The 20,377-nt window shown below is 38.5% G+C and overlaps 1 protein-coding gene across 2 annotated transcripts in view; it reads left to right on the top strand.

Moving 5' to 3' along the window:
* Nucleotides 1-20,377, top strand: part of CCDC152 (coiled-coil domain containing 152) — a 66,860-nt gene that overhangs the window by 25,262 nt on the left and 21,221 nt on the right. For both annotated transcript variants that reach the window (XM_085002214.1, XM_021076773.2), the window contains exons 5-6: nt 15,219-15,283; nt 18,626-18,728. In XM_085002214.1, the coding sequence (XP_084858340.1) occupies nt 15,219-15,283; nt 18,626-18,728 (168 nt within the window). The remainder of the gene's footprint in view (nt 1-15,218; nt 15,284-18,625; nt 18,729-20,377) is intronic.

Raw genomic sequence — 20,377 nt, forward strand, 5'->3', positions numbered from 1 at the left:
ACAGGGTGGGATCAAGATGGCAGAGGATTAGGATGTGGCACTCATCTTCTCCCACAAACACATCAAAAAAAATCTGTATGTAGAACAATTCACAGGGAACATCTACTGAATGCCGGCAGACCTCAGACTTCCAAAAAGGCCAAGAAATCCTCCCTGAGGGGGCTATGGAGAGGTGCAACACAGCCACAGGAGTGCAGGAGGAGGCCTAGGCCCTCCAGAGAAGCCAGGCACCATTGTTGGGGAGTACAAGAGGGTATGGGGGTGGGATCACCATAGCAACTTCTTTCTCTGTGTATCTGTGAGCTCTCAGGCAGCAGAGCACCTCTTGTGCAGACTACAGGGGCAGGTGCAAACCACCATAGCAACTTCTTTCTCTGTGTATCTGTGAGCTCTCAGGCAGCAGAGCACCTCTTGTGCAGACTACAGGGGCAGGTGCAAACCACCATAGCCATCTTGGACTCCAGAAGTGGGTGCAGCTCACCACTACTGAGGGTTCTATAAATAGACACCACCTGCAGTCCAGTCATCTCAGGTGGTGCTGCTGAGGAAGGTATTGCAGCCGAGTACCACCCACTGCCCTAAACTTGCTGGGAACACACACCCAACCATTGTTGCTGCCAAGGGCTCTGGGCACTTCCCCCACCTCCATGAGGGTGACTTCCACTGCTGAGGGCCTTACATCCCCACATCTCCTTGGGTCCCTACCACTGCCAAGGGCTCAGCAACCAGGTGCTGCCTGCAGGTGCAGCCCATTGCCCCCACCTTCTTGGAAGCACACACAGGCCATGTACCTGCACACCCCCTATGAAGAGTTTAATGGCCCATACACATTGAGGAGACAACAAGAATCCAAATCAAAAGCAGCATGCATGCACATACACAAATAGTAAGCCCCCACAAGCTACCCAGAGATGCTCCTGCATATAAATATCTCTCTAAGACTACAGTAGATAATTGTTTTCCCTAAACTCAACTCAGAGTAAGAAAAATACAAGCAAAATGAAGATGCACAGGAACTATTGCCAATTAAAAGAACAGGAGAATTCTGAAGTTTCTGTTGTGGCTCGATAGGTTAAGAACCCAACATAGTGTCTGTGAGGATCCCTGGGCTTGCTCAGTGGGTTAAGGATTCAGTGTTGCCACAAGCTGCAGTGTGGTTTGCAAGTGTGGCTGGTATCTGGTATTGCCATGGCTTTGGCTTAGGCCTGCAGCTGCAGTTCGTTTGACCCCTAGCCCAGGTAGGGTCATGATGCAGGTGTGGCTGTAAAAAGAAGAAGAAAAAAAAAGACTGGGAGAATTCTCCTGAAGGAGCAAACAATGATACAGACCTATGCAGTGTAGCAGATATTGAGTTCAAAAAGGAGATAATGGGAATATTAAAGGATTAAGAATGGATATTCTAAGAATGGATATCAGTGGTAATGCAGGGAGTTCCCATTGTGGCTCAACAGAAACTAATCTGACTAGTATCCATGAGGACGCAGGTTCAATCCCTGACCTTGCTCAATTGGTTAAGGATCTGGCATTGCCATGAGCTATGGTGTAAGTCACAGATGTGGCTTGGATCTGGCTTTGGTGTGACCATGGTTTAGGCCAGCAACTGCAGCTGCAATTCAACCCCTAGCCTGGGAACTTCCATATGCCATGGGTGTGGCCCTAAAAAAGACCAAAAAAAAAGTAATGCAAATTACTTTACAAAGGACCTAGAAACTATAAGGATGAGCCAAGATAAATTAGAAAATTCATTTGCAGAGATGAAAGCTGAGTTAAAGACATTGAACAGCAGAATGAATAATGCAGAGGAATGAATAAGTGACTTGGAAGATAGAATCACCCAATCAGAACAGCAGACAGAAAACCAAATTTTAAAAAATGAAAGCAATATAAGAGATCTGTGGGATAATATAAAGTGCCAATCTATGCATAATAGGGATTCCAGAAGGAGAAGAAAAAGAAAAGGGGATTGAAAACGTACTTTAAGAAATTATGGCTGAAAACTTTCAAAATCTAAAGAAGGAAACAGATATCCAGATACAGAAAGAACAAAGGACCCCAAACAAGTTGAACCCAAACAGACATACAAAATGGCAAAATTAAAGAAAGGATTCTAAGGCAGCAAGAGAAAAACAACAGTTAATTATAAGGGAACCCCTGTAAAGGTATCAGCTGATTTCTCTACAAGATATATTCAAAGAGAGAAGAGATTGGCAAGATATATTCAAAGTTCTAAATGGGAAAATTTTGCAAGTTACAATACTCTACTTTGCAAGGTTATCATTGAAAATAGGAGAAATAAAGAATTTCTCAGACAAACAAAAATTAAAAGAATACAGCAATACTAAACCCATTCTAAAATATTGAAAGGGCTCCTCTAAATAGGAAAGAAGTAAGAAGATACAGGATGGAGGAAATCACAATTGGAAAGTAATCACTTAAGTAATCCAGTATACAGATCAAAAAAGGAAGAAAAAAAAACTATTTGTGAAAGCAATGATAAACACAAGGAACAACAAAAGGATAAACATGAAGACATAAAACAGGGACATCAAAATCATAAAATGTGGGAAGGAGAGTAAGAAAATCTAGACTCTTGTTTTTATAATGTATTTGAGCCTATATGACTATCAGTCTAAATCAAGTAGATATAGGAATGGGCTAACATACTTGAAAAACAGGACAACCACAAATCAAAAGCAAACAATACAGTCACAAAAAAAAAGCAGAGGATGTAAGCATAAAATAAAATTATCCAACCAAAAGAGAAAAAGAAAGGAACAAAGGAGAGACATAGAATCAACTGGAAAGCAAGCTTTAAAATGGCAATAAATACATTTATTTAAATAATTACCCTAAATGTCAATGGACTGAATGCTCAAATCAAAAGACATAGAGTGGCAGACTGGATTTAAAAAAAAAAAAAAAGACCCTACAATATACTGCCTACAAGAGATTCACCTTAGGGCAAAATACACATATAAATTTAAAGTTATGGGATGGAAAAAGATATTTCCAGCAAATGGAAAAGACAGGAAAGCAGGAGTTGCAATACTCATATTAGACAAAATAGACTTTCAAACAAAGACCATAAAGAAAGACAAAGAAGGATACTATTTAATGATAAAAGGACCAATTTAAGAAAAGGATTTTATGCTCATCAACATCTGTGCCCCTAATATAGGAGCACCCAAGTAGATACAACATATACTAACAGACATAAAAGAAGAAATTCAATGGGAATACAATAATAGTAGGAGACTTTAACAACCCACCTGCATCAATGGACAGATCTTTCAGACATAAAATCAGTAAGGCGATAAAGATCCTAAATGATACAGTAGAACAGTTAGACTCAATTGATATTTTCAGGACAATACATCGGAAAAAAAAAAACAGAATATACATTCTTTTCAAGTGCACATGGAACATTCTCTAGGACTGACCACATACTGAGGCACAAAACTAATTTCAACAAATTAAAGAGTTCCCATCATGGCTCAGCAGTAGCAAACCCAACTAGTATCCATGAGGATGCAGGTTCTATCCCTGGCCTTGCTCAGTGGGTTAAGGATCCAGCATTGTCTTGAGTAGTTCACTGATGCAGCTCAGATCTGGCATTATTGTGGCTGTGGTGTACACTAGCACCTTTAGCTCCAATTCGACCCCTAGCCTGGGAATGTCCATATTCTGTGGGTGCAGCCCTAAAAAAGATGAAAAAAAATCTAAGAGGTGTTCCCATAGTAACTCAGCAGAAATGAATCAGACAAGCATCCAGGAGGATGCAGGTTCAATCCCTGGCCTCGCTTAGTGGGTTAAGAATCTGGTATTGCCATAAGCTATGGTGTGGGTCGCAGATGCGGCTCAGATCCTGCACTGCTGTGGCTGTGGTGTAGGCCAGCAGCTACAGTTCTGATTCGACGTGTAGCCTTGGAACTTCAATATGTTGTGGGTGTGGCCCTAAAAAGATTTTTTTTTTAATTTAAGAGTATAGAAATTATTCCAAACATCTTCTCTGACCACAATGGCATAAAACTAGCAAGCAACCACTGTAAATAAAATGAGAAGATAATGAATACATGGAGACTAAACAACATGCTACTAAAAAACTAGTGGGTCAACAAGGAAATCAAAAAGAAAATTAAAAAATACCTTGAGACAAGTGATAATGAAAACATAACCATTTAAAATCTATGGGATGCTGCAAAAGCAGTTCAACTAATCTTTGACAAAGGACACAAGAATATAAAATGCGAAAAAGATAGTCTCTTCAGAAAGTCATGCAATGAAACTAGAACACACTCTCACACCATACACAAAAATAAACTCAAAGTGGCTTAAAGATTAAACTTAAGACACCATAAAACTCCTAGAAGAGAATATAGGCAAAACATTCTCTGACATCAACAATGCAAATGTTTCCTTAGGTCAGTCTCCCAAGGCAATTAGAAATAAAAACAAAAATAAACAAATGGGACCTAATTAAACTTACAGGCTTTTGGACAGCAAAGGAACCCATTTAAAAAAAAAAAAAAGAAAAGACAAATGAGAAGGAAGATGGCATAATAGTATGACATGAGGCTCACCTACTCCCACAAATACATTGAGATTGCATCTACATGTGGAACTATTCCCACAGAAAATTTGCTAAACACTGACAAAAGACCTTGGGATTATGATTGAGCAAGAAAAACTTCAGGAAACCAGATAGGATAAAGGAAAGAAGAGAAAAGAAGAGAGATGAGTCCCACTCCATCCCTAGGAGGGAGCTGGAAAGAGGAAAAGCTCCTGCACACTGGGAAGTCCCCCTACTAGTGAGGAAATCAGCTGGGACAGAGGAGGAGCTTAAGAATACTGGAGGAGTACACAGTGACCAGGGTGAAGCAGTTAAAAAGGAAACAATCCTCCACAGTCAGTGCTATGGCAACCAAAAACCATATTCTGGTGCCAGCAGGGGTCAGGAACTTAAATTCTGGCCTTAGAGATCAAACTCAAAGAGAGAGCTAGGGCTAGTCATGTGGGGAAAAAACGGGTTGGCCGAGCAAAAACAGACGGAATGATTAGATTATTAGGTGACCGTACCTGAGGCCATAAGTTGAGGCAACCCAGTTGGGCTTTGAGGCTAACCACCATTGTTTGAGAGTGCTGGGGGGAAGGGGCAGGATACATCACCTTGTTCCCTGTGCATGCTCTAAGGTTGCAGGATACTGTCTGCTTCAGCTCTAGGAGCTACCTGGCAGCAGCAGCTGCCTAGCAACAGCTGGGGAGCAGCCCCACCCTTAGGCTACAGAGAACTTGGAGAGGGCAGAGTAACCACCTAGGGAATAACACAAACTCCACGGCTCCTGCCAGTGGATCTGCAGGGGTCCATGCCAGTGGCACTCCTTCTATGCTAAAAGAATCACCAACAAAGCATGTTCCCTGTGGGAGTCACAAACTGCCCAGCCAGAGAAAACCACAAGCTCCATGGCTCCTGCCACGGGCCCTACAGGGGTCTGTGCCAGTGGTGCTGCTTCTATACCAAAGGAGCTGTGAGAGGCCCATTTTTCCACATTCCTATCCTCAGCAGCTACAGATAGCACTCCTGCCACAGACAAGCAGGGGGAGGCTCCACCAGAAGTGCATGTCCTGCAGCTACAGAAAAGAGCCTTTTAGCAATAGTTAGGGAGCAGTCACATCTCTGGGACAGACAGTGATACATAGAGTGGCCAAACAAGGGGAGTGGCTACAGAATAGCACCTGCTCCTACAGCTACAGAGAGCAACCCCAAGAGCCACCCTGACAAAGGGAGGGACAGTGGGAGCAGCTGATGACATTGCCAGCTACACAAAATAGTCCTGAAAGCTACCTGGCAGCAGTTGGGGGTCACAGGAGCCACTGCTGCCCCTGCATGCTACAAAAGCAGCCCTTTGAACTGTGGAACACTGCCACCTCCCTGGAGCTATCCATCTTCAGGAGAGGGAATATCATACGGCTGTGGCATGGGCCAGCAGCTACAGCTCCAATTCGACCCCTAGCCTGGGAACTTCCATATGCCATGGGTACAGCCCTGAAAAGACAAACAAAAAAATCCACAAGGGAAAAGCAACAAATAACATACAGGGGAACCCCCTTAAGGATAACAGCTGATTTTTCAGCAGAAACTCTACAGACCTGAAGGGAATGGCAAGATATATTTGAGGTGATGAAGAAGAGAAACCTAGAACCAAGAATACTCTAATCAGCAAACCTCTTACTCAGATTTGATGGAGAAATCAAAAGCTTTTCAGACAAGTAAAAGTTGAGAGAATTCAATACCTCCAAACCAGCTCTAGAGCAACTACTAAAGGAACTTCTCTAAGCAGAAAAGGAAAAGCTGCCATTAGAAATAAGAGTATTCCAAATGAGAAAGCTCAGTGGTAAAGACAAAGATAATATAAAAGTAGAAATCACCCATGGATAAATATGACATCAAAACAAGCAAACATGAGGAGATTACAAATGCAGAACACTGGAGTTCCCGTCGTGGCGCAGTGGTTAACGAATCCGACTAGGAACCATGAGGTTGCGGGTTCGGTCCCTGCCCTTGCTCAGTGGGTTAACGATCCGGCGTTGCCGTGAGCTGTGGTGTAGGTTGCAGACGCGGCTCGGATCCCGCGTTGCTGTGGCTCTGGCGTAGGCCGGTGGCTACAGCTCCGATTCAACCCCTAGCCTGGGAACCTCCATATGCCGCGGAAGCGGCCCAAGAGACAGCAACAACAACAACAAAAAGACAAAAGACAAAAGACAAAAAAAAAAAAAAAAAAACAAATGCAGAACATTAAAATTGTGTCTGAAATTAAGAGAACAGCAACCAGAAACAATTCTGCATACATAGAGATAGTTATATCAAAATATAATGGGGGAGTTCCCATCGTGGCTCAGCAGTTAACGAACCTGACTAGCATCCATGAGGATGTGTGTTTGATCCCTGGCCTCACTATTAAGGATATGGCATAGCTGTGAGCTGTGGTGTAGGTCACAGATGTGGCTCAGATCCTGTGTTGCTATGGCTGTGGTGTAGGTGGGTGGCTACAGCTCCAATTGGACCCCTAGCTTGGGAATCTCCATATGCTGCGGGTGCAGCCCTAGAAAGATATATATATGTACCACAAATCAAAAAACTGTAATGGACACTTACATAAAAAAGAAAAAGCAGTCCAAGCATGACAATAAATATGGTCAGCAAATCACAAGAGAGGGCAAAAAAAGGAAGGAAAGAAAAAGAACCAAAACAACAGTCAAAAAAAATTAAGAAAATGGCAATAAGAACATACTTATCCATAATTACATTGAATGTAAATGGATTAAATGCTCCAACTAAAAGAAACAGACTGGCTGAATGGATACAAAAATAAGACCTATATATATGTTGTTTACAAGAGACCCACTTCAGATCTAAGGACACATACAGACTTAAAGTGAGGGGAATGGAAGAAAGTATTACATGCAAAAGGAAATCATAAAACAGCAGGAGTAGCAATACTCACATCAGACAAAATATATTTTAAAATAAAAATCACAAGACGAAGGATGTTACATAATGATTGAAGGATCAGTCCAAGGAAGAAGATATAACAATTGTAAATATATATGCACCCAACATAGGAGCACCATAACATGAAGGCAACTGATAACAGTCACAAAAGGAGAAATTGACAGCAACACAATAAGAGTGGGGGACTTTAACACCCCACATACAGCAATGGACAGATCATCCAGACAGAAAATCAACAAGGAAACACAGGCTTTAAATGACACTACACCAGATAGACATAACTGATACTTACAGAACCAAAGCAGAAGAATATACATTCTTCTCAAGTGCACATGGAACAGTCTCCAGGATAGATCACATCTTGGGCCCACAGATAAAGCCTTGGTAAATTTTAAAAATTCGAAATTATTTCATTTTCTCTGAACACAATACGAGAAGACTAAAAATCAACTGTAAGAAAAAAACAGCAAAAAAACACTAACTCCTGGAAACTAAACAATATGCTACTAAACAACCCAGAGATTGAAGAAATCAAAGAGGAAATCAAAAGATACTTAGAGAAAAATGACAGTGAGGATACAATGATCCGAAACCTATGGGACACAGCAAAAGTAGTTCCAAGAGGGAAGTTGATAGCAATACAATCTTATCTCAGGAAAGAAGAAAAAACTCAAGTAAAAAAAACACCTAACCTTCCACCTAAAAAATCTAGAGAAGGAAGAACAAAGCCCAAAATTAGTAAAAGGAAAGAAATCAAAAGATTAGAGCAGAAATTACTGACATAGAGACAAAGTAAACAATAAAGATTAATGACACTAAAAGGTGGTTCTTTGAAAAGATTAACAAAATTGATAAACCTTTAGCCAGGCGCATCAGAAAAAATGGGAGAGACACAGGAGAGAAACCCTATGAATGCCAGCCGTGTGGGAGGGCCTTCAGTCAGTTTGCTCATCTGAGACGACATGACAGAACCCACACTGGAGAGCAGCCCTATGAGTATCAGCTCTGTGGGAAACACTTCAGTCACAGCTCTTCCCTCAGACAACATGAGGGAACACAGCATGGAAGAGAAGATCAGGGGGCCCTCAGGAGACAGTCTGACCTGGGGTGATATGGCACAAATGTCAGGGGAGTGGAGGAAACATCAGTCATAGCTTTAGTATTTAAACACATCACAGTACACACCTATTATGGCAGCATCCTCTGTAATCAAAATGAAAGCTGCTTCAGGCATCATTCTCCTCAGTCCCAACAGGCTTTAATACAAGGAAGGAGATCGTGTGTGTTGTCCCTGTAGCAAAGCCTTCAGTCATGGCCTGACCTGACCCCAGGGAACACGGCAGACTCACTCTGTAAATCTAATATGCATGTTTTTAGCAACAGTTCTCAACTCGAAAGACCTAGACAACTTGGGCAGAGGATAACCCCTTGTTCCTCACTGATAACGATTGTTAAATGGGAGCCAACTCCCTGTGGAGAAGCACCAGGACTGTAGTCACTGTTAACAATTATTCAGCCCAGCACCAGGCTAGACATGCACAAGGAACTCAGTGAAAGGGGAAACACTGAAACAGGAAAGAAGATGACTTCTCACAAATACCAAAGAATGCTGAGGAACATTAAAACATACTTAGAAATAATTCATCTTGGAGAAGTACTTCAATGTAAAGACTGAGAAGTTCTCCTCTCAAAGGGCAACCCCTCTGGCCCATGTGTGGATTCAGACTGTATAAAACACCCTCAGTGGCATGAAGTGAGGAAGTCTGCAGGGATCACTTATTTTTTAGTTAACATTAAATTCTCACACTGAGGACATAGCAATCCTCAAAATCAAAGTGGAGTCATAGCTAGACTTCATACCACAAAATGGGAGTGTTGGGGCGGGGAGGGGAGCCTCTAAAACAATCCTTTACACACAATCAGGCAGATTGTGATTTGGGGAAATACCTCTTCATGAAAATGTGGGATAACATGGACAGTGAAGGGATTGAACTGTATAATATATAGGGCTTTGTAAAAAATTAATATTTTTAAGTAGGATAATAGCTGCAGATATTCAAACATTAAAGCCTGTGGCTAAAGGGGAAAAAAAAGAAAAAATAAACAGGAGATGGTTCAAATCAATAAAATTAGAAAGGAAAAAGTAGAAGTTACAACTGACAACACAAATACAAAGGACCAGAAGAGACTACCATGAGCAACTGTATGCCAATAAAATAGATAACCTAGAAGAAACTGACAGATTCTTACAAAGGTTCAACCTACCAAGACTGAACCAGGAAATATAGAAAATATGAATATACCAATCACAAGCACTGAAATTAAAAATATAATTTTAAAACTTCCAAAAACCAAAATTCCAGGACCTGATGTCTTCACAGGTGAATTCTATCAAACATTCAAAGAAGAGTTCACATCTATGCTTCTGAAACTCTTCCAAAAAATTGCAGAGGAAGGAACACTCCCAAGAACATTCTATGAAGTCACCATTGCCCTGATACTGAAACCAGACAAAGATACCATAGAAAAAGAAAACTACAGGCCAATATCACTAATGAACATAGATGCAAAAATCCTCAATGAAATAATAGCAAACTTCATCCAAATGTATATTTAAAAGCTCATACACCATAATCAAGTGGGATTAATCCCAGGGATGCAAGCATTCTTCAATATGTGAAAATCAATCAGTGTAATACACTACATCAACAAACTGAAAAATAAAAACCATACACTCATCTGAATAGATGCAGAAAAAGCTTTTGACAAAATTCAACACCCATTTCTGATTAAAAACTTTCCAGAAAGTGGGCAGAGAGGGAACCTACCTCAACATAACAAAAGCTCTATATGACAAACCCACAGCTAACATCATTCTCAATGGTGAAAAACTGAAAGCATTTCTGATTAGATCAGGATCAAGACAAGGATGTCTACTTTCACCACTGTTACTTAACATAGTTTTGGAAGTATTAGCCATGACAATCAAAGAAAAAGAAATAAAAGGAATGCAAATTGGAAAAGAACAAGTAAAACTATCACTGTTTACAGACAACATAATACTATACATAGAAAATCCTAAAGACACCACAAGAAAACTATTAGAATTCATCAATGAATTTGGTAAAGTTGCAGGATACAAAATTAATACACAGAAATCAACTGAATTTCTGTATACTAACAATGAAAGATCAGAAAGATAAATTCAGGAGATCATCCCATTTACCATCGCATCAAAAAGAATAAAACACCTAGGAATAAACCTACCTAAAGAAACAAAAGACCTGTACTCTGAAAAATATAACATGCTGAAGAAAGAAATCAAAGATGACACAAACAGATGGAAAGATATATTATGCTCTTGGATTGGAAGAATCTATATTGTCAAAATGACTATACTATCCAAGGCAATCTACAGATTCACTGCAATCCCTATCATATTATCAATGATATTCTTCATAGAACTAGAAAAAATATTTTAAAATTTGTGTGGAAACACAAAAGACTCTAAAGAGCCAAAGCAATTTTGAAAACAAAAAACAGAACTAGAATAATCAGGCTCCCTGACTTCAGACAATACTCTAAGCCACAGTCATCAAAATAGTGTGGTCCTGGCACAAAAACAGAAATATAGATCAATGGAACAGGATAGAAAGACAAGAAATAAACCCAAGCACCTATGGTCAATTAATCTATGACAAAGGAGGCAAGAACATACAGTGGAGGAAAGACAGTCTCTTCAATAGGTGGTTCTGGGAAAACTGGACAGCTACATGTAAAAGAATGAAATTAGAACATTTTCTAACACTATACACAAAAATAAACTTACAATGGATGACATAAATATAAGGCCAGATATTATAAAACTCCTAGAGGAAAACATAGGCAGAATGCTATTTGACATAAATCTCAGCAACATCTTATCTGGTCCACTTCCTAGAATAATGATGATAAAGACAAAAATAAACAAACCAATGGGACCTAATCAAACTTACCAGCTTTTGCACATCCTTTTAATGGAAACCATTAAAAAATGAAAAGACAACCCACAGAGTGAGAGGTAATCTTTGCAAATGATGCAAAAGACAAGGTCTTAATCTCCAAAATACACAAACAAGTCATACAACTCAACAGCAAAAAAAACGACCCAATCAAAAAATGGACAGAAGACCTAAATAGACATTTCTCCAAAGACATACAGATGGCCAGCACACACATGAAAAATGCTCAACATCACTAATTATTAGAGAAATACAAATCAAAACTGCAATGAGGTACCACCTCACACCAGTCAGAATGGCCATCATTAACAAGTTAACAAATAACAAATGCTGGAGAGGATGTGGAGAAAAGAAACCCACCTTCACTGTTGGTGGGAATGTAAATTGGTACCACCACTGTGGACAACAGTATGGAGGTACCTCAGAAAACTAAATATAGAACTAATATATGATCCAGCAATCCTACTCCTGGGCATGTATCTAAACAAAATTTTCACTCAAAAAGATAGATGAGGAGTTCCCGTCATGGCGCAGTGGTTAACGAATCCGACTAGGAACCTTGAGGTTGCGGGTTCGATCCCTGCCCTTGCTCAGTGGGTTAACGATCCGGCGTTGCCGTGAGCTGTGGTGTAGGTTGCAGACGCGGCTCGGATCCTGTGTTGCTGTGGCTCTGGCGTAGGCCAGTGGCTACAGCTCCGATTAGACCCCTAGCCTGGGAACCTCCATATACCGCGGGAGCAGCCCAAAGAAATAGAAAAAAAAAAAAAAAAAAAAAGATAGATGCATCCCTATTTTCATAGCAGCACTATCACAATAGCCAAGACATGGAAACAACCCAAATGTCCATCAACAGATGAAAAGATTAAGAAAATATGGTATGTATATACATATGTGATGGAATACTACACAGCCATAAAAAGGACAAAATAATGCCATTTGCAGCAACATGGATGGAACTAGAGATTCTCATACTAAGTGAAGTAAGTCAGAAAAAGACATATATCATATGATGTCACTTATATGGTGATATGTGATAAAATACAGTACAAGTGGTTCTGTATCTACAAAACAGACACAGATCATGGACTTGGAGAGCAGACTTCTGTTTGCTGTGGGGAGTAGGGAGAGAAAGGGATGGACCAGGAGTTTGGGGGTGGTAGATGCAAACTATTACATTCAAAACAGATGGTTAATGGCGTCATACTTGTACAGCACAGGGAACTGTGTATAGTCTCTTGGGTTAGGACATGATGGAAGATAGTATGAAAAAAAAAAAAAAAGAATGGGAGTTCCCATCATGGCCCAGCAGAAATGAATCTGACTAGTATCCATGAGGATGCAGGGTCAATCCCTGGCTCCGCTCAGTAGGTAAAGGATCTGCCATTGCCATGATCCGTGGTCTGGGTTACAGATGTGGCTCGGATCTGGTATTGCTGTGACTGTGGTATAGGCCAGCGGCTATGGCTCCGATTTGACTCCTAGTTTGGGAATCTCCATATGCCATGGGTGTGGCCCTAAAAAGACCAAAAAGAAGAAAAAATAAAAACATGTGTGTGTATATATATGGCTTGGTCACTTCACTGTATTAGCAGAATTTGAAGGAATATTGTAAATAAACTATAATAAAAATTTTAAAACAAAAATTATGATAGGTATGAAACAGTAGGACAAATTAACTATGCAAAACCATATTTAATTTTTTCATTATTTAAGTTTTACATGAAAAGGCATTATATAAATACAACTCAATAATGTTGCTGAAAAATAAAATCTCCCTTTCTTTTTAGGTTAGATATCCAGCTTAGGGTATCACTTATGTTCTCTTTTGACAGTAGTTTTGTTTCCCTCACCCATTCTGCAATAGAAAGCATACTAATCCTCAAATATAGATCAACCCAACCACACACTTATTTTATTTACAAAACTACAGCTAATAAAGGCTATTGGTGAAAAATCACATATTGGATACTCATTAATTTACAACTCCCAGTTTCACCAATATACTTACTTTATCCCGGCTTTTCAAATTTTCACTCTTTAAGCCCCTAATTTTAAATATTTATCTTTCAGCCTACTTTACTTTCTATTTCACAGGGGAAAAGATGAAAGCTGTCAGACATAAACTACCTCATTTCTTGTCATCTACCACCCCTTCTCCCCACTGCACCTCCTCCAGAGTATTCATAACCAGATATATCCTTACTTCCTTCCTCCTTAGCTTAGAAAAAAGAAAATCATTCTTCCTATCCAAAGTTAATTTCTCCACTTAGGTTTATCTCTCATCTCTCTTCACCTCTCTATTCTGGGATGTTCTATCTTCACCTTGCCCCTTTTCTTTCATTTCTCTTTATATTGGCCATTCCTCTCAGCATTTAAACAGTTCAGATGTCTTCCATCTTTTAAACAAACAAGAAGACAAAGTTTCCTTAACTTTGGGTTTATTCCTTTCACTTACCTTCACTCTTTCCTTTTACAATCAAATCTCAAGGAAGATCTGCAATCAGTATCTCCATTTCCTCACCCTCACCTAGACCTCAACTTATGATAAGTGGGCATCTCCCAGGGTTCTCAGATTCAAAGTTCTTTCAGTTGATCTTTTTATTGCATTTATTGCCATCGATTATAACCCTCTTAACCTCTTTTCATAGTAACATCCTTTCCTGCATCTCTTCATACTTCTTAGTCTCCTTTATAGGACAGACTTCTTTTGGCCACTTCTGAATGTTCCTCAACCTGTAAGAAATATTCTCCTGGATATCTCAAATGTTTCAAATTTAGCATGATAAAGATCTATATTCACCACTTCATCCCTACCCTTTTACTTTTCCCCAAACTGATGAACATCTTTCAACTATGGAGATGAGAAACCTAGAAGGCAAAGTTTCTTCTCTCTCTTCTGCTTCTATTATCCAGCCAATCACTAAGTCTCATGGCAATTCTATCATCTAAAGAGTTAGCTTTATTTTCCTTTTGTCTTCTACTGCCCTGGCCTAACCTAGTCCTCTACTAGTTGATCTATCATTACTTACATCCATTGCTCTAGGAGCAAAACCCTCCCATTCATCCTCTACATTGTAGGATAATCTTTGCAACAAGTAACTAATAATTTCACCTCACTGTTCAAAATCTTTGGTGACTTTATAACTTATAAAATAAAATTCAAAATAATTCATATAGAATATGTCTATCTCCATCAGGATATATCCGCAGCTCCTTTAATACATTCTCTTCACAATATACACTCCAACAATACTGTACTTGAATTTTAATTTTTCTAAATATGCTACATTCATTCAAGTGTAAAGTCTTGTGTGCTGTTTTCAGTATCTGTATGCACCTCTCTAACTTATCATGTAAGTCTCAACTCAAGTGGATCCTCTTCTATAAACCCTTTCCTGACTTTAAGCTGATCTAAGTTTTTCCTTCCAAGCTCCCCACCACTTTCAGTCACACTTCTATTACAGAACAATGATCATAGCATATCATAACTAAACACGTCTTTCCTGCCACTAGGATCTAAATTTTTTGAAGAGCCATTATTTTTTTATTTCAACATTTCCAATGTCATGCACAGAGCCTGATGTGTAAGCAGATACCATATTCATGTGTTGAGCACATATATGAATGAAAACTTTTTATGTTAAACATATTTCCAGTTAATTGAAAAGTGCTATATATTAGGATGCTCTTTGATGATTTTTACACAGGTGAGAATGAACAACTAAAAAGAAATTCTGATCTTATGAAAGAAAAGTTAAAATCTCATGAACAGGTGAGTTTATGTGTCTTTATATTCAATCAAATCCCTGTGGAGAATTTTTCTCCTCAAATTAGAAAAAGATAGCTTTTTCATTAATAAAGACAGCCAAAATTTTTAAGGTAAATATATACAGAGGATGCCATAATTATTAGTAAATAGAATTTGTTTAAAAAATACAACTTTTGAGGACCCTGGGCTTTTCACAGACTATAAAGCAATAACATATCATGTGTATTACTTTTTCTAACAAAAAGAGATGCAACTACTTTGCCATATGTTTTTAATCATGTTAATAGAGTTTTTACTCTAGAGTATACTATATTAATTAGCACTTTAAAAATTTTTTATGATAAAGTAAATGTCTTCAATCTTTATGATTTGAGTAATCTACAGCAATTTTACTGCACCATCCAAATGAAGAGAGCATTTTATGTGGATCACCAAATAATTTTTTTCCCAAGAGCCAACATACTCTGTTACTTTTTCTTTTCTCCTATAAGAACAGCGTAGTGATGGCAATTATAGACCATAAAATACAGTGCCTAGAACATAAAACATGTTCCACAAATGTAAGTTCCCACCACTCTGCTCTTTGGGAAGCTTATTATGCTAGTTTTTTCTCATTTCCCAAGAGTCAATAGGTCAAACTCAGGCAGACCTAAGATTTCTAAAACTCAACTTGGATCTATATCCAGCTTAGAACTTCAACTTAAAGGATCATCTCTAAATTCAATCTGATTCTTGAGGAGCCCCTAAAGAAACACAAGCTAATTCTGTAACCCTACCACAGGCTTCTGGGTAATACTTAGGAGTTATGAATGGCACCTGATTGTGCTTTCATAAAATTTAGCTTCTCATCACCAAATTTGAGATAATTTAAATATCTCTGACTTATGTCTCATCCCTTATTTTTTCCTTTCTTTATCTGTTTCCTTTATTTTCCCATCCTTTTTGTATCTTGCCTCTAAAGCTCAACAATAGATGGTGAAGTCAGGGTGTACCTGGAACAGAGAGAAAGGGGGAAATTGTTGCCTCCTTTCTCTTCTAAAATGCCAAGCTGTAGAATACTGCTTTGACTAGAATAGCATACCAACTTTCAAAGAGATGGAAATTAAAGAGAAAACACCAAAATCCGAGATTCTGATGTTTTTAATTAACTGCTGTAGAAAGCAAACTAAAAATTTCATCAATCCAATGAAAATTCTCTAGTACAAAATCTCCAGGCACATCCAAAACATATGGAGAACCATTCCTGAGAAATTCACTTAAGAGTTACTTAAAGGCCCTATTTATGGGACTGAGAGAAGTTTTGTAACTTTTATACAAAGAATTCCTAAGTTTTATAAAAACAAAAATATAACCAGAGGCTGTCCCTTGGAATTTAAAGGTCCCAGAAGGCAACTGAAAAGAAAGCAACTAAAAATAACTTGTGGGACTTTGTACCCTTAGAAAGAAGAAAGGATTGGACTCCTTGGGGCTGGAACAGGCTAAACTGGGGGGAGAAGAACCTAGTGATATACATACAGCCTTCCCAGCCTATACCTTTAGGCTTCATGCCTCAACGCTGGAGTGATAATCCTGGATCTTACCAAATTCATGGAAACATTTCAGGTGGCAAAGTCAATGCAAAATGATATGTATATTTGTCTCTTGTGGTTTCCCAGTGCAACAACTTCTCAGTGAATCCATTTAAGTCAGGAGTAATTTATGAAAGCCACTCTGTAGTTGCCCATCTAGAAAGCTAGATACATGCATAGGAAAAATAGAAATTTATGAGAGTCACACCTTTAGTCACCTGCTCAACTTTAATCAAAGGCAATGGTTGGATAAGTTCAGCCATTCCTGTAAGTTGTCTGGCAGAATAAGTAGCAGAAGTAGAAATCCTGACCCCTTGAATTTATGATCATCTGGAGGAATGTACCTTTATTTTAAATTATAGGTGCTTAAGCCAGTAGACCTTGACTTTTTTAACCTCCTCAATACTTGAATATACTGACTATCTATTAAAAGCTGTGAACCCTCTCTGAGAAAAATGCTCAAAGAAGTGCATACTCACGTGTGTGTGTGTGTAATTTCACATACAATTTCAGGAAGTTAATGGACCCTCAACAACTTATTCACTGGGTCTAGGAAGAACCTCTGACTTAAGTAATTCTTATTGATACGCTCATTAACTGACTATATATATATATATATATATATATATATATATATATATATCAAGAGATATATATACTAGGAATTAGAAGTAAAAACAAAGTCCCTGCTTTTACGGTGTTTAAAAGATTTTCTGGGCCTCTTGCCTTCATCACTGTCTCTTTCTTACTATCCTACTTCATGTTTATTCTTCCTGTTTTCCTTTTCTCCTTCCTACATCTTAGGCCTGTGAGTGGTTTCTCTGCATAGAAACATACCTCTGGAAAAACTGTAAATTTTATCTTTGGGGGATTTCTCTTTCAATACCTCTCTCAATGCTTCTCTCCATATTAGCATAATAAATCACTTCTATGATTCAACAACCTAAGAAATTAATCTCAGAAGGCTATTCAGTGCTTCTTAAATTCCAAATCCATCCTTCTTTAGCCTCCTCATAAAGCTAACCCTTACCATAGGTAATGCTTAACCTCTTTCTGGGAATTAGGGATGTTTACATAATTTTCAATAACAGAAATTCAGCCCACTTTCAAAAGGATTCATCCTAAATTAGGGTAAGTTCACTGGCTCTCAAACAGTGCCTAGAGTTGGCTCTAAAGTATAGCTTTGGCTCTTTTTTTTTGAGGGGGGTGACATATTTTAATGCTGTTGTGGCATTTATTCATACGATTAAACAAAATCTTTTAGGCATCTATGATATGGTGATGAGTATTCAGGAGGCAAAGATAAAAAAATTTGAATCATTGAATCTACATGTTCACTGTCTACTTGGACCAGAAATTGGTCTTTCTCAAAGCTGATCAAACCATAAACAATATCTTTCCCTTCTAGATATGATTACATGTCAAAAATTAATATAGGGAGTACCCTTCATGGCTCAGCAGTTAACAAACCTGACTAGGATCCATGAGGATGTGGGTTCGATCCCTGGCCTCACTCAGTGGGTTAAGGATCTGGCGTTGCCATGAACTGTGGTGTAGGTCGCAAACGTGGCTCAGATCCCACGTTGCTGTGGCTGTGGTATAGGCCTGCAGCTCTGATTCAACTCCTAGCTTAGGAACTTCCATATGCCTCAGGTGCAGCCCTAAAAAGCAAAAAAAAAAAAAAAATAATTAATATACAGTTTGAGGATTTCATCTGTCTAATTAGTCAAAAGTTGTGTACACATATTTAAGAATTAATATATATTTTAATATTTAGGAATATAAGAATAATATTGCCAAACTTATGAATGAAATGAAAATCAAAGAAGAGGGACATAAGATAGAAATAACAAAACTTTATCAGGATATGCAGAAAAAAGGTAAGTTTTTTTATTTTTAATTTACCGAACTCTAAGATATTACAAAATAATTTACATGCATATCTAAACTTTTTTCAGTAATTGCAAGTGTTCTTTTTTTTTTTTTTTTTTTTGTCTTTTTGTTGTTGTTGTTGTTGTTGTTGCTATTTCTTGGGCCGCTCCCGCGGTATATGGAGGTTCCCAGGCTAGGGTCGAATCGGAGCTGTAGCCACCGGCCTACACCAGAGCCACAGCAACGCGGGATCCGAGCCGCGTCTGCAACCTACACCACAGCTCACGGCAACGCCGGATCATTAACCCACTGAGCAAGGGCAGGGACCGAACCCGCAACCTCATGGTTCCTAGTCGGATTCGTTAACCACTGCGCCACGACGGGAACTCCTGCAAGTGTTCTTGAATAAACATTACCTCAATTTAGGTTTCGTACCTTTCTATACATTTAGTGATATAAATTACATTTATAAATTGGATTCATGGAGTTTGCACTTAACATTATTTAATATAAAATAGTTAATATTCTTATAAAATTAATATAAAATATATAGTTAATAACTTTCATATTTTTATACTCAGCATATTGAATATAATTTCACAAATGAAATTGTCTTCCTTAAATAAAGTAGGTCTCATAAACTTATGTTGACAGTTTAATGCCTTTGTTTCCTAAAGGCATTAAAAACTTTCTTAATGAGTCTAGATGCAAAAATTACTTGAAGTGGATGCTAGGTCTAGATGTAAACCTACATCTATAAAACAGCTAGAAGAAAGCGTAGAAGATAATCCTTGTGACCTTAAGCTAGCCACAATTTCTTAGGGAAAAGCAAAAAGAACAAACAATAAAGGAAAATTTTTCAATTGAACTTTATCAAAGTTATTAACTTCTGTTCTTCATTTTCAGTGTAAAGAAAATAAAAAGATAGGTCACAGGCTGGGAGGTAATTCATAATACTATGTAAATAATAGCTCCTAAAGGACTTCTGTCCAAAATCTATAAAGAACTCTTATAGCTCAATAATAAGTCAAATAACCCATTGAGGAAATGGGCAAAATATTTGAACACCCCTCAAAAGATATACAGGTGAAAAATAAGTACATGAAAACATGTTCAACATAAATTGGTTAGTAGGGAAATGCAAATTAAAGCCACAATGAGATACCACTTTGCACCTTTTAGAACTGCTAAAATCTTTTAAAATTATCAATACCAAGTGTTGATGAGGATGTGGGATAACTCAAACTCTCATACATTACCAGTGGGACTGTATAATTATACAGCCACTATAGAAAAGAGTTTTGGAATTTGCGGCGGGGGGGTCCTCTGAGAAAGAAATGCCTAGACATAATCAGATATTCAAGAGGTTTGTTAAGGAAAACATTTGTGAGGGTAGGTAGGAGGAGAACTGGGGAGACAGAGTGAGCTATTGATCTGTGGCACAGGTCTAATCTCTGTGAAGAAGAAAGGAAGGTGTGTTGGGAAGAAGTCTTAGACTGTAACACATTGATAAGAAATTTTGAGCAAAGTTGAGCCAAAGTTGCCCATCAACTGGCTTCTGCAACTCTCAGAAACAACCCTGCCTTAGTATCCCTGACAATTTCAGTCATTATCTGGGAGCAGCTCCTGGGAATCATGACTTGGCATAAACATGGTC

Source organism: Sus scrofa, chromosome 16 (genome assembly GCF_054392235.1).
Source record: "Sus scrofa isolate SSC_HxYL_T2T_F1_AM1 chromosome 16, Sscrofa_HxYL_maternal_Yorkshire_Landrace_v2.0, whole genome shotgun sequence".
NCBI classification, from domain to species: Eukaryota; Metazoa; Chordata; class Mammalia; order Artiodactyla; family Suidae; genus Sus; species Sus scrofa.